The sequence below is a fragment of the Bombus vancouverensis genome, chromosome 12 (assembly GCF_051014615.1).
Source record: "Bombus vancouverensis nearcticus chromosome 12, iyBomVanc1_principal, whole genome shotgun sequence".
Classification (NCBI taxonomy): Eukaryota; Metazoa; Arthropoda; class Insecta; order Hymenoptera; family Apidae; genus Bombus; species Bombus vancouverensis.
In genome coordinates this window covers 12,298,333-12,313,192 of record NC_134922.1, presented here as the reverse complement: position 1 = coordinate 12,313,192, position 14,860 = coordinate 12,298,333, and the positions used below count along the sequence as shown (strand labels likewise).

General features: G+C 35.3%; 3 protein-coding genes across 5 annotated transcripts; 2 read left to right on the top strand and 1 right to left on the bottom strand.

Moving 5' to 3' along the window:
• Positions 1-999: 999 nt before the first annotated feature.
• Positions 1,000-7,889, top strand: LOC117155015 (band 7 protein AGAP004871). 2 transcript variants are annotated; one of them, XM_033330551.2, is made up of 10 exons: positions 1,000-1,128; positions 1,636-1,765; positions 4,548-4,657; positions 4,992-5,064; positions 5,203-5,285; positions 5,541-5,744; positions 5,846-5,901; positions 6,010-6,088; positions 6,210-6,311; positions 6,835-7,889. In XM_033330551.2, exons 2-10 carry the CDS (start codon positions 1,672-1,674, stop codon positions 6,937-6,939), a joined length of 906 nt encoding a protein of 301 aa, XP_033186442.1. In that variant the 5' UTR covers positions 1,000-1,128; positions 1,636-1,671; the 3' UTR covers positions 6,940-7,889. The 2 variants fall into 2 exon arrangements, with proteins under 2 accessions (XP_033186442.1, XP_033186443.1); XM_033330552.2 differs by lacking the exons at positions 1,000-1,128; positions 1,636-1,765 and adding an exon at positions 1,785-3,400.
• On the bottom strand, positions 6,359-11,684 carry LOC117155010 (uncharacterized). 2 transcript variants are annotated; one of them, XM_076623032.1, is made up of 9 exons: positions 10,000-11,684; positions 9,761-9,913; positions 9,559-9,694; positions 9,353-9,480; positions 8,826-9,125; positions 8,252-8,500; positions 7,910-8,126; positions 6,816-7,272; positions 6,359-6,460 (listed from the first exon to the last, which is right to left on the bottom strand). In XM_076623032.1, the coding sequence occupies exons 1-7, from the start codon at positions 10,229-10,231 to the stop codon at positions 8,005-8,007; spliced, it is 1,320 nt and encodes a 439-aa protein (XP_076479147.1). In that variant the 5' UTR covers positions 10,232-11,684; the 3' UTR covers positions 6,359-6,460; positions 6,816-7,272; positions 7,910-8,004. The 2 variants fall into 2 exon arrangements, with proteins under 2 accessions (XP_076479147.1, XP_033186435.1); XM_033330544.2 differs by having other exon boundaries at positions 8,252-8,497.
• A 174-nt stretch (positions 11,685-11,858) lies between these two features.
• Deaf1 (deformed epidermal autoregulatory factor 1) lies at positions 11,859-14,145 on the top strand. The gene is made up of 4 exons (XM_033330543.2): positions 11,859-12,256; positions 12,609-13,100; positions 13,179-13,640; positions 13,729-14,145. Exons 1-4 carry the CDS (start codon positions 11,990-11,992, stop codon positions 13,927-13,929), a joined length of 1,422 nt encoding a protein of 473 aa, XP_033186434.1. The 5' UTR covers positions 11,859-11,989; the 3' UTR covers positions 13,930-14,145.
• Positions 14,146-14,860: the final 715 nt, after the last annotated feature.

Sequence of the window (14,860 nt, the reverse complement as noted above, 5' to 3'; positions counted from 1 at the left end):
AAAGAAAGAGTATAATAAGCTTCGCGATTAGATTTTATTATATACAATGTGATGGATCCCCTTGAGAAGGGTAAGATTCATTAGAACATCAATAGAGGAATGTAACGATACTAATACTAGTTGTCTTCGTCGCGCAGGAGCTCTTTATAGGCTTATGTATGTCTATGAGGCTCTTACGTGAAATTCCGTGAAGCGGGACGCGATTGTAATTTGTTCCCAGCGGATTTAAAACAATGAAAATACGTCGGATCACACTGGTCGAGTATCGCGTGAGATCACGTTATAGCACGTGATTTCAGGTAGCGCGATAATAATCTGTTTCTACCTTTACTCCATCTCTCGTTTTTTATAGTTAGTATCAATAGTAACGTATTAATTATATTAGTTATTTTAACGATAGTGACGTAGTTGACGTATTAATACAGTTACATCCAACTTGCTGAGAACTCTTTTAATCTAACGTTTTACGTTATCGAGCTGATAAACATACGTGTCTGTCTCATTTGCCATTACGCACTACTGCACCGTTTTTATAAATCATATTTAAATTAAATATATGTTAAAAACAATCTTGTAACGCGTGCTAAATGTAACAGTGCCAAAATGAGTTGCGTCTACGACGACGGTCGAATATTTTCGTCGGTATTACGCAACCTCTACAATTTTCGTCCATGTCATCAATGTGATGGTTCAGATCGTATCCCATACTATCAATAGTCCGTTGCCTATTTCATATTCCACATTCTATAGTTGATCGTACCGATAAATCGTAGGAGGATAAACTGATTACGCCGAACTATCTATATATGTATATAGTAGGACATACGAATGCACACGAACACAGTGCTCTTGACTTTGTATTTTTCTTTACTTTTTCAAGTTCTATCCTGAACTTGCTACTAACTTTCACGGCAAAGTGCGAATCGTCTCGATCGTAACGGAAAGGAAAGAATAAAAACTCTGTAACGCGAGTTGCGCTTTACAGTAAGCCTACTGGCGGATTACATATTTTCCTATACTACTAGTAAGGGCGGCGGCCGCGCATATAGTATAAAGCGTCACGACATCACGACGTTACCTTCATTAGTCTTGTTAGTTCTTTCAACGGCGCGCAACAATTGGCACAAGGTGAATATATGCTCTTCCGCTTGTTTTTATTACTTTTTCCATCCGTACCACAGAATGATCTGTAACGAAACAATTCTGTTAAAACTCATTTTTCTCATTTTCTTCGATCATTGCATTAACAGCCATGCTTATTCCGAGTATTTTGGCATATTGTTAATCCGATATCCAACTTCTGGTACACTATATCAACGCATGTTGGAAAACTCGATAAACATAGTACAGTTGTTTTAAAATTATACCTACGGTCATGGTGATGGTAACAACGATTTTTATTCTTTAATCGCAATTTATTTATGTCTAAACTGCGTGTATTTTGTTGGAACAATCGGTTAATTTTTGCACGATCTGTATCTCGACTTTAAATTTCTATTAAAGACTTCGATATAAACTTAATTGTGCTACATATAATTATATTATACTTCTATAATTATTCTTATTATAATTATAGTAATATCTTTCCCTATATTATATTTCTCGAGTGTACACGCTATACGAATTTTAATTTAGGTGGCGAGATTTGAGTCCCGCGTGAAACCCATTGATATGTCTATACCTATGGCAACTATGAGCAATGGAAATGGATCAACGATACAGATCAATACGCGACCGGATGATATACAGAATCGTATCGTCGGTGGTGAGTCGAAGATTTTTCTTACGTTCAGAAACGAATTTGGTTTAATGTACAAATATTTTCCGAGCTACGTGTACGTTATCAAATTCAACGAAATCGAAGCACACGTATATACAACGTGTGCACGTGTTGGACTGTACGACATAAAATATTACTCGAGTCTAAAGAAGGTCAAATTTTCTTTACACTCCGGAAAAACGTACTGAGCTTAGAGACAAGGTCGTCGATCATTTTACACGTATATTCTATCTATGTGTATAATAAACAGTTTTTAGGTACAAAAACAGAATGCCACAACGAACAATTATTAATCGTCTCGTCGATTTTCTTACCCTATAAAGATGTTTCTTATAGCTACAACTATTAATAATAGGTTCCGAGTTGTAAGTAGCAAGTTTCAAGTAGAAACGACTCGTTATCGTCAGACGTAAGATTCAACAGAGACACGAGGAAAAAGAAGGAGAGGAAGGAAAGCCACGATTTTATCTCAAAAGTTCTTCAATAAAAATCACTGTTTTGTATGTGGACAACGTTTTAACGTTTAGCATTAACCTTGTACATCGCTGATTCTGATAGATAGGCTATAAACACGTGTAACGAGTAGTTCCTAAGTATAAATCAATAGAAATATCTCAAGAACGAATGCGACCTGCACTGTACACGTAACAAGTAACAAATGGTACATAAATAGAGAACCGGAAGCGTATATCTATACACATGCGTGTACTATATACAGATAGTTAACAAGAATAAAAATGATAAAAGGCAGAGAAGATTAATTTCTTACGTTTCCATGTTTCTATGTATACGAGCATGGAGGATTTCTTAATTCCACGCGAAGATGCCCCATAGTATGTTAGAAACAGGGAAATTCGAAAATGGCTTACAGGTTCCAACAATGTGGGAGGAGATTCGCCATTTTGCAAAGAGTATAAACGATTACGACGTAAGAACATTTACTAAATTAACGTAACTCAATTATTATTGTTATGTATGTATATAAACCCAGGATACGTACATATAGACAACCTGTGATAGCATATTAATGAAGCTGTCCATTCGCGTGCTACCGATTGCTGCTACGATATTACAATAATTTGCCAAATATTTTCTGTCCTCGGTCAAATTGCAAAGAATTATGTGAAAGATATGAGAAATACGAGAAATAATACGAGAATAAGGAAGGGAAGGAAAAATTGGAGAGCCGAACGATAAGGGAAAAAAATAGGGGGGAAGACAAGTATTGAAAACAGAAAAGGTAGGGCTGTGCGCATTTCGCGCATGTCGGTATGACTAAAGGGAGCAGAGAAACGAGTGAGAGGAAAGGAGCAGCAGTGAACATCTATCCGACAGAGGGAGATAGTAAAAGAGGGAGGAGAACGGGGGAAAAAAGTACTGGGAAAAGGAAAGCGAGGACTTCCTGGGTGGGTGGTTGATCGTAGACTGACTAGGCAACTACTCGTAATAAATCGTGTGACGAGTAACACATTGAAGCTCCGTCGTATTTCGTTTTGCTTCGGTCGGCGAAACAACCTATCATCTCCTTCTATTTATTCAGAGTTCAAAGACACTTGGTGAGCGTAAGGAATTAATTGCCAAATCGAGTTCAATAATCGCATCACTTCGAGATGACAGGCGGTAAGCAGACATTAACAGATTAACAGAGCTATTCGGAATTCTTCGTACGATTTTAAAACCGTTAAAACATTCGATACATTTTGTATCGGCGGTGAATCAAATTATTATGAGTGAAATTTTATAAGCTACAAGTTACAAATTACTAGCATTAGTAAATAATACGAACAAGTTTGATAATAAAGCAAATGAAATGTTGCAAGTAAATTGTACGAATTACAAATTATACGATTGTCCTATTTTCGATAGAAAATTATAAATTAATAAAAGAGCAGTCTGCAAACTATAAATTATAACTTGTCAATTTACTAATATACATTATTTAGTTTGCAAACTATTGCACGAGAAAGCTCTGGTTTATTCTTATATCGCTGTTTCAAACAATGCATGGTAATCGTGAACTGTGTATGTATTCTCAATTCCCATACTACGTAGCTCCGTTTCGATCTATCTCATTTGTACGGAGGCGTAATTTTCTGAATGTAGGTTGTACACACAACATCGAAATATCGATCTGCGCGTGAATATACCGGGGACAGTTAGTAAAATCGATGACATTACCGAATACTCCTAAAAATACATTTACACGTTTCTTTCGTTCCTGTTCGACGACGATGAATGAACGAAGAAATCGACTATTTCGATCGATAGCTCTTGGAAAAATATACAAACGAGCCAAGCAGTCATCGAACATCTTACATCCTATATGGATACTTATTTGGATAGATTTTTGTAATAATATAACCGCGCGATTTTCAAATGCTGTGTCGTAAGAATTTTTAAAACATGCAGTACCTGGTTATCGTTAATCAGGGGCATTGACCTCTTTTCTCGTAGATCGTTAAATAAAAACAAATTTGAAATGCGATACGTATTTCCCATGAGATGGAAAAGGCTGAAAATCGCTGGTGTAGTCGATACATTTATCCCTAAATAGTATAATTCGAAGAAGGGCTTAGGCAAGTTATCAAACAGTAGTATCATCAAAAACTGACTCAGCTGTCCTAAAAACATGTGTACGGTTTTAGCTGTGGCTAAATCAAGTGGTGATCCTATTCAACATTTTGCTTTATGACCTAATTATATCACTTCCACGAAGCAATATAAATAGGCTACTTTTGACAAAGTACTATATTTCACTATGTTTCAGCGGACGAGGAAACGCAAGTAAACACCGATACCTGCAAAAATATTCTTGTCGCATTATCTTGGATCATCGTGATTCTTACTATGCCATTTTCCCTCTTCATTTGCTTCAAGGTAAGACAACATGAGAATAGTACTTTCTCGGATTGTTCTGTTTCTCCTTCGACCAAAAATATCTCGACTATCTTCTTAGCTGCAAACGTTATACGGTCTTCATTCATTGTAGCTGTAACCTCGTTTTCCCGGTTATCTTATAATTAGATGTACGATCACACTCGCATTCATCCCCCTCTATCTTTTTCCGCTTGTTCGTGCACTCTCTGCAACATGTCCGTAACATAGCTCAATGAGTATAGTACATAATTAATAAACAAGCTTATTATGTAAATTTTTAATTAAGTCGCAAAACGAGAAAAAAAAGGAAAAAGGAATCACCAAAATTTTTTAGGTGGTGCAAGAATACGAGAGAGCCGTGATATTTCGTCTAGGACGACTTCTGGCTGGTGGTGCTAAAGGACCCGGTAAAAATACAATTAGGCAACGTCTATTAAATATTCATTAGTGTCGCGATTAGCTCGAATGATAAAAGTTCCACTGTATTGGAATTTCTATATTCAGTTTCAAGAGAGAATCGTTATGTGACTATGTACTATTTCTAGGAATCTTTTTCATTCTGCCTTGTGTGGATAATTACGCACGTGTCGACCTACGTACACGAACGTACGATGTACCACCTCAAGAAGTAAGTCGCTGATCTTACGATTAGCCAATCTAATCAATCGAAATACTGCATGAGATGTTTATGCTATTTTAAGCATAGATTATACACATGTATGTATATATTTGTCAAATAAGTTTAGAAAGTAATTTAAAAATAACGTTATTTAAAAATATTTCTTAAAACACCGAGTTCTGGCCGAAGCTTGAGCCCATACGTGGTGCATTAACTTGGTCAAAGAGGAGAGAAACGATGCTAACAGAACTTGATTGAAATTAGGTGTTGACGAAGGACAGCGTGACGGTATCGGTTGACGCAGTAGTGTACTATCGCGTGAACAATGCGACGATTTCGATCACAAACGTTGAGAACGCTCATCACAGTACTAAACTATTGGCACAAACTACGCTTCGCAACATGATGGGAACCAGGCCGCTTCACGAGATTCTCAGCGAACGCGAAACGATCTCTGGGAACATGCAGGTAAACTGGAATCAATTTGGAATCAAGTGAGAGCACACACAACGCGCGCACGTAAACACATACATGGCTGTTTGAATGTTTGAAATAAAACCGAATGTCAGGTTTCCTTGGACGAAGCTACCGATACGTGGGGAATCAAAGTGGAACGAGTCGAAATGTAAGTTTGCGCCTTCAACGCGATGCAACTGTGTCGTAAATCATATTCATAAGTATTACAAATATTATTTATATGTACACATGCAGGTACGATAAATTTTTTCCACAGAAAAGATGTGCGACTACCAGTGCAATTACAAAGGGCCATGGCTGCGGAAGCTGAAGCTGCTCGCGAAGCCCGTGCCAAGGTTCGTTTTCCTTTCACTTCCCAATAAACTTCGTTATTGATTTTCTTTCCTCCCTTTTCTTCTCTTTTATCAATCGTCGATCCTTCTAAATTATGAGATTCACTTTCACATGAATGCGTAGGTTATCGCAGCAGAGGGTGAACAAAAGGCTAGTCGAGCATTAAGGGAAGCTTCGGAGGTGATCGGTGATTCACCTGCCGCATTGCAACTTCGCTACTTACAAGTACGTATTTATTAACTTATATTTTATCGGCTCGATTTTATTCATCGCAGTGCTTATATAGATTTCGATAGAATTATTTCGCCTAAATTCAAATGACCCGTCCCAGTCGTACCATTTCTCGCTACTCAGTATTTCGAACTCGTTCAAACCTGTAAAGTAATTGAGAGATATTATGTTTTTCTCCTTGTTCTCGTTTTTTCATAATCTGGAATCCCGATTTATTAAAATTTAAACGAGCACTGCTGTATCGACATTCAGAGTGTCTCTGCAGGCAGGTGTGATACAACCGGGTAACGGGTATTTCCTTGCGAAGAAGTAAGTCGAAAATGTAGAATAAAGTCTTTGGGTAAGAGGCTTTATTTTGGAGAAAAACGATTTTGAAAATCTGCTCGATTTGTTAAATCGAGAATGTATTTTAAATATTTTCTTACCCGATTGTATCGCTGTTGCGGAGAGACCCACCCTATATCATTTCTCTTACACGCTATTGATCATTATCGTTACCTTTTTTTATCCTTTCCAGACTTTAAACACTATTTCAGCCGAGAAAAATTCAACGATCGTATTCCCATTGCCTATCGATATGCTAACATATTTCATGAAAGCAGCTGCCGGAAAGGACTCTTAATATCTCGATACAAGCTAACAGTCTATTATCTCATCAGAGTCATCTACAATCTTCTGTGCGTAAGGAATGTGTGTAATATATAATTAACGCTATATAGCATTGTGTACTGGAAATCGACATAACAAGGGGCAAGAATACTTAATTTTATTGTTGGTACAATGAAGAAATATTCGATGAAAACGAGGTCAGCTCCGAAAGAAGTTACTCACCATGTATGGATTACACCTAATTGATTCTCTAACCGACCGTGTACTTTTATAGCGTACTTGACTTGATCCTTTTTTCCATCGATTATAGCAAAACGTTTTACATCTCATCACCACATCACCGTATCTGTCGACCAATTTTATAACACGTCATACAAACAGTGGATACAAAAAATATTGGCACACTATTGTATTTATTATAGCATTTATATACTAATTAATCAAGTCCAAGTATATTAAATTTCGTATCATTAGTAAGGGTAATGGAAATTAATTTTACTCTTATACTTATTTATTCATGTATGTTTCGTGCATGTTCATGCGTGTTCGCGTGTAGCATAATGTAAAGCAATGTTTTATAAGAATTTTATAATCCAGGAGAAGAGGAACGAACCTCTTCGGAATGTAATCTTCGTTTTATTGAACGAAAGTACAAAAAGATTCACTTCGCACTCGTGATAATTATGTATGTGAACATGTAACTTTTTTTCTTCTACGACTCACAGTTTCAACATATGTTGTGAACGATATACATGTAAGTAATGTACATATGCTCAATGTCCCTGTATATTTGTTAATGATACAAAGGACTGTTAAACAGAGTTTGAGAATAATTAATTTAAAAGATGTTTTAACTTTGACTTTATCAAATTTAGGATACGAATGTGTTTATATTCTTCTTATCTTCTACTTTGAAAAATACTGTCTATCATTATATTAAAATATTAAAGATATTAAAATATTGCTTGTCTTAATAATTATACCTTCGGCTTCCTCAAAATCTCATCAACTTCTCAGCTATTTTTAAACAGCATATATTTTCGAATCTAGGTAGGTTGATTTCATTTGCATTTTATTTTTATCTTAATTTTGTTGTGCAAGGTTGTTGTATATAATTCAGACAAAATCCTCTGTTCCCGACATCGTTTGGCGCTTCGACGCTATCCGTGTGGAAAATTAGTCTAAATGGTTTCACTGTACCTGATAATCAAGATACATTGTTTCTAACCCTTGTGTGAGTAACCATAGTATGTATATTATCAGAAGACAGAAATTAGTACTGGATATTATTAGAAAGTATTCGATAAAATATCAGGAACACTTACTAATAACAGAAGACGCATTCAAATTTTGATTTTCCGCGTTAAATGTTCCACCGCATATCCGATCGATACAAGTCATCATGGAGGTTGGCAATCTACCTGTGTTAGACGCACACGGTATCGTTAACCAATCGGTTTGACAGGCTGCTCCTGTCATTGATGCTATTTGCATTGCTTGCGTATTTCCAGTTAACGTAAATCCATTACTACGTGCCATTCTTGCCATAGTGGCACCATCATTTGCCAGTACTGCTTCATCGTGTCATAAAATATTAAAGCATAATTATTGAGTTGCTATAAATACAATTCATATATCGCACAATACATATTTCGAAAGTGACAAAATTCAAACCAGTTTTTCAGGGAAAGCGAAAGGCTGTTTGAAAGCTTATCTCGCTATATTATTATATCTTAAGCTTATATGTCTAACTATATTAAGCTGAAAAAAAATTATCTTTTAGATCTTAAACTTTCACGATGATCAGAAGATATATATGTGCTTCTTTTGAAATACATGTGCGATATGTTCGCATAAATATGTGTATTCGTTCTTCGTTCTTCTTCATTCACGTATTACCATCTTTATCGTCGACCGGGCATGCCATATACTGAATACCGCAAAAATTCCTTTCCATTCGAATGCAAATACTGTAATCTTGATTCGACAGTTGCAATCCGGTGTTAGGATCGTAATTGAACGATTTTATTTGGCCGGATATCCCTGTGAAATATTGCAAACACCCTTCCTCGGCTCTGTATATAGTATTGCAACGTATTTGAGAGACTCGTACTTTCCAAGATCGAGCAAAAGAATTTCCGCTTGTAACAAATGTCAACGTGACAGGATTCGTTTGTCCAAGACCAGTATCGACGTATACTATATAAAAACGATGGTTACTACGTAAATGAAATATTATAAATAGATTAATGGACTTTATTTTTCAGAAAATCAAGCTTAAAAACTTGTATCACGGTGGTCTAAAATATTCAGAATACGGTACTCGTTATAGTAAATAAAACAAATCTTTGTCCAAATCCTATTCTTTCAATAATGTTTATAAAAATATTTTTGTAATGTAACGTAATGACAAAGTGGTTACGTACTATGATTGTCAGCATTATTTCCACATATGGTAGGTACCGGATTACCCCCAGAAACGATAAATTGATCATAGATACACTGATGGTTAGTCGTTTCCGGACCTCTTATATTAAACTGCAAGAAATCCAATCTAGAAAAGACACATTACTTGTCAATGAAATTCGATTCTATCAAATAAAGCACTACATTTGAGATGAAAGTAACCCACCTAAACTGGCATACGGTTGGATGCGACTTAACGAGCGTTAATTGACAAGATATAGTACCATCAAACGTTGATGGATAATTCGGATTAACGAAATAAGTATTATTGTTGCTGGTTGTCTCGCCGCAAGATACTGTCACTGAACCGGTATAAGAAAGAAAAATTGTTAAAACCGTTTAACGGAAAAAAGGAAAATATAACATACCAATGCAGCAAACTCCGTAACCATTTGCGCAAACTCCACTAGATACACCACCACGTTTCGAGCATTCCGAAGCTGCGATACAGGTACCATTTTCACCACTTAATCCGACGCAAACGTTATTGTCAAATTTTACCAATGTAAATAATGGGAAAACTAGAAATAAGAAACGAAACAGATTATTCTAGCAAATTAAAAAAATGTACTGCTGCTCATAAGTACATGGTAGTCTTTATACTTACGTCGTTTTTCTCTACCGCCCTGACTTGGTGCGCTATTTTGAAAATTAATCGACTGTAATTTACCCTTTAGAGAGTTTAGAGGGTCCCGTTTAAGCGATAACGATTCGTTGACGCGATTAATATTTGGTTGCCAAAGATGTCGAAACCTTTTAAGAGAACTCCACGCGTCAATATTTATGCACAACATAACAGAGTATAATAGTAACGTAGTGATACAGTATCTACGCATCATTAAACAAATACGCCTTCGATGTAATAATTTAAAAAATATAACTGTAAAAAAGAAATTGTTTAAACGTAAATTGTTCAAAAAATGTCAAAGGTCCAATGAGACGTGTGTTCTGCAACGATTGCTCTTCGACTAACAGAAACGAAGGACTGGAAAACTGGTATATTTAAGTAAAAATGCATATACACGGTCTGAATGCTACATAGTTTAATTAAAGGAAGCGTTAAGATCATTGTTGAACGTTGATCTTTAAGCAGATTGAGAGAAAGTCAAGATACCTTACGAATGACAAATCTCTAAGGTCTATCTATTGTGTTTGCCTCTTGAGTCGAGACACAGTATTTACTTTCACGGCTTTAATTCAACAAATTTAAACGTTCTTTCCCTTCACTGTAAACGTTGCTTTAAACGTTTAAACCTCTATTGTCATTTTTACCTGTAGATACGATACAGTACGTTTAAGGTAGATACCTGTTCTCACGTTTTCTATAAAGCGGCACGTGCTTTGATAAATGGTGAGCGAGAAAGCGAACTTTCTATGTGATTTTCCAAGTACTTGTTACCATGATCTATATGTTCCGAGGTATGCTTGGCATACAAGATAATAATGGTCAATATTCTTATACGTGTTTACGTAATGTATTATTATGATCGTAATATTTACAAGTCAAATATTCGAAGTATTCGATAGAAAAAAAATTAATACAAGTTTTAAAAGTTCAAAGGTAATTATACATATTATTTTATACAAGGTAGAACTTTGATGCACATACACAAATAATGGTAATAGTAATAGCATGAATAATTATTAGACTGCACATATTTATGCAAATTCATACATTTATGAACACAATTGAAAAAATGGAATCTAAGCAAAGATTTGTTTCACCTATTAAATATTATGAGTACTTTATTTTGGATATTTTACATACATATGTTGTATGTTTATATTCTGTGCGCTTATATGGAGATCTATACAATAACATGCAAAGAAAGATCAATCGATCGATCAAGATTTCTAATTGCAGCGTTATAAGTATAATTAACATAGTCAATTTTTCGTTCAAATTAAGATGGCATACGATGTAATCAACATCTGGATGCAAAATAATCAATATATTAATCGAATCAGTCTTTTAACGTATGAAAAGAATCGTTTCTAATCTTTTTATTCACTTACCTATTATTATATATTATTATCTTACGAATTCATTTTAAATCAATAATACCTGTGATAATACAAACTCATAGAAATAGGTTAGAAAAATTATTGTGTTTAAAAATGAGTTTTATACAATACAAATCCAAACACATTCTCGCACATATTCTAATAAAAGTAAACACTCATATTCTAATTTACTTTACCATATCATGAAAATTACTATGATAAATTAAATACATACATTTAAGGAGAAGAATTCGTCAATTAAAATCTTCAAAAGTAATCGAGTAGAATTTAAAACGAGCGCTCGAAATATGTAAAGATGGCACTCGATATCGGAGATTCATATATGCATCTATAATATATGCAAAGAGAACAAAGATTCTGCTGAGAGGTGGAAGAAAATAATAATAGTATGGTCACTAAGGACCGATTCGTTGAATGACAGTTTCAATTTAGATTCGATTGTGGTTAGTTTGGAAACGTGTCGAGTAAACTCGAAATTGTGATCGCGAGTAATCGCAGGCACCGAAAGATCGTGGCGCTGTGTTGAGCGTGCGCTGACGCCATAGTGTGTGCGAGAGGCGAGAACAGCCGAAATGGAGGAGAGTCAAACATCGGAAAGTGTCGCCGTGCTACCGGACATGTCCGAACCGTTGACGAGCGAAACCGAGGATGCGTCTGCCCTAAAGGTCGAGCACGAGGAGCATACCGTCGCCGTGACGGCGAGCGTCACTCCGGTACCGGGTGTTCCTGGTGTTCCAGGAGTTGGTGTACCGGTTTCTTTACCCGTTGGTTCTATCATTGGTGTAGCGAACTCAACCAACGGTACGACCTTCAACGTCATCACATCAGACCAACTACAGGTTGGTTGTAGAAGCAATTGAGTGTTTGTTAAACTTGTCTTTAATACAATTCTGATACAGAACTGGCTTTCTGACGATTCATTCACTTTCTCGCTAAAGAATTACTGAAAAATAAGGTGGGGTTTTACTCTTCTTATACACATGTAAGCCAGAACTACTTACATGCATAGTGTACACAACATTAACTCTTATAATGCGCTTGTTCATACGTTGTACAAAATACTGGAGGCATGTCTTTTCTACCATTACGCGACACGATTATGATTTTATGTACATATGACGTTAATGGAATCTGTATATCTTATTTTAAATTAAATATCTAATTATATATGCGTTTCATTTCTTTTTCTAGTTGCCCGGATCAGGTCAGTTTAAGCAGATGCTATGTGTAGATAATGGTTTCATTTGTGAACCACGGCATGACAAGGACACGGATTCTTTACGTTGGAATGGTGAATTAAAAGCAACGCATATAGTAATCCAAAATAGTACAGAAGAGCCAGAATCAGAACAGATTCATGTCTCTACTGCTAATACTCAACCAATATGCAGTTGGTCAGAATCCGCTAATTTAGCAGTATTACCTGTTAGATGTAAAAATACAAATGCTGAGTTGCATAAAAGTAGATTTGGATCTGGGGGAAGAGGAAGATGTATTAAACTTGGGCAAGACTGGTACACACCAAGTGAATTTGAAGCATACTGTGGGAGGGCATCCAGTAAAGATTGGAAACGCAGTATTAGATTTGGTGGTAGAAGTTTGCAAACATTAATTGATGAGCAAATTTTAAAGCCACATGCTACTTCTTGCACCTGTGCAGCATGTTGCGATGATGACAGTGCAGTTAGTATACTATGTTACTCTATAATTAATATGTAATTGCAATTTATCCAGTGATCACGTAATGTTTTTTTATTTCAGACAGGTCCTGTAAGATTGTTTACACCATACAAACGTAGAAGAAGGGCTAGAGATACATCTGATGGAGAAACACCATCGCGTAAACTTAAAAGTGATACTTCGCGCGATGGCAGTAATAATGACGAAAGCGATAGTGAAGTTGTAGTACCTGATAAAGAAGTATGGCCTCAATTTGTTTCAACAGATGGTTTAGTTGTACAACAGCCGCAAGATCAAGATACCGTTGTTCAAAATGTACATCAAACGGAAAATGGACAAAGCGACGATATATTTAAAAAGCTCGACGAAATGTCCAATAAAATGTTAAAGTTGGCTTATGAATTTAGACGTACATTAGAGGAAGCTAAGGAAGTAAACAGACAACAAAGAAGAGAACAGGCTCTAGTGGCGCAATTAGGTGGTAGAGGGGATGTTATTGAAACTGTTGGTTTACAACCAGCATCGGATACTCATAACAAAAAGGTAAGGAATATTGCTAGAGTATAATCAAGTGTATTCTATCTATATACATATCTTTTACTAGCTTTTCATAATACTTATCTATTTCTAGTGTGCCAACTGTAACAGAGAAGCATTTGCGGAATGTTCGTTATGTAGGCGAACGCCTTATTGCTCCACGTTTTGTCAACGTAAAGATTGGGCAGGTCATCAAGTGGAATGTGTGAGAGGTGCTGCAGAAACTGTAATGCTTATAGTTGAAAGCAGTAGTGGAGATACTAGTGCACTTGCTACGACTGCTGGGGACCAATAGCTAGTGTTCCTCACACCTATTCACCAAAGTAACATAGAAACTGAACAAACTATCTTAGAAACTTCGAAATTGAGAGAAGAGACGAAGACTTTAAAAAAATCTGTTTAATGACCAATGAGTCAAAAAATTTTGTATATATAGTAGTAAATATTTTATATATATACAAGAGTTAAATTGTAACGATATTATTAAGTAAATAAGCAAATTTACACTAAAGTTGAAATTTTTTAAAATCAAGATTCAAAATTATGCTATATACAAATGAAAGATCGTAAATCAAATAATTGTAAAAATAAACAACAACGTGCACGTGTATATATGTATACTACTACATATTTTGAACGTACAGATACACGCGCACACGTTTATGCGTGTTTATGCGTATGTTGTATCACGCATGATAAAATATACTTTTATGAATCACTTTTTTTTACATAAATTTATATCATTGACCAAAGGAGGTAATTACGCTTTTATGGATATTATTTATAAACACTGTCTCCTTTTTCTTCTGTTTGTAGGTATTATTTTGAACTTCCTCTCCAAATTCTTTTGTTAGTACAAATTTAATATTATGAGGACATTATAAAAATGATATTTAGAATGAAGGCTAGCTTCTATTTTATGAATATATCGAGTCATACATTTATATCATCTCTCACACATATTTACACTTCAAATCGATGTTCTATAAACTCGCAATCATAATGGATTTCATGTAGTTACTATAGTATCATATCATTTTTTCACTTGAAATAGCAGAAAAATATTAATGTATATCTACATATATATACTTAGTATGCAAATTATAACGGTGATAACACAAAAAGTCTAACAAACATCACTAAACAAGAAACACAGTATCAAATGTATTATATAGCTATTATTTTTAATATATGATTTTCTAATCAAATTCATAACGAATATCATT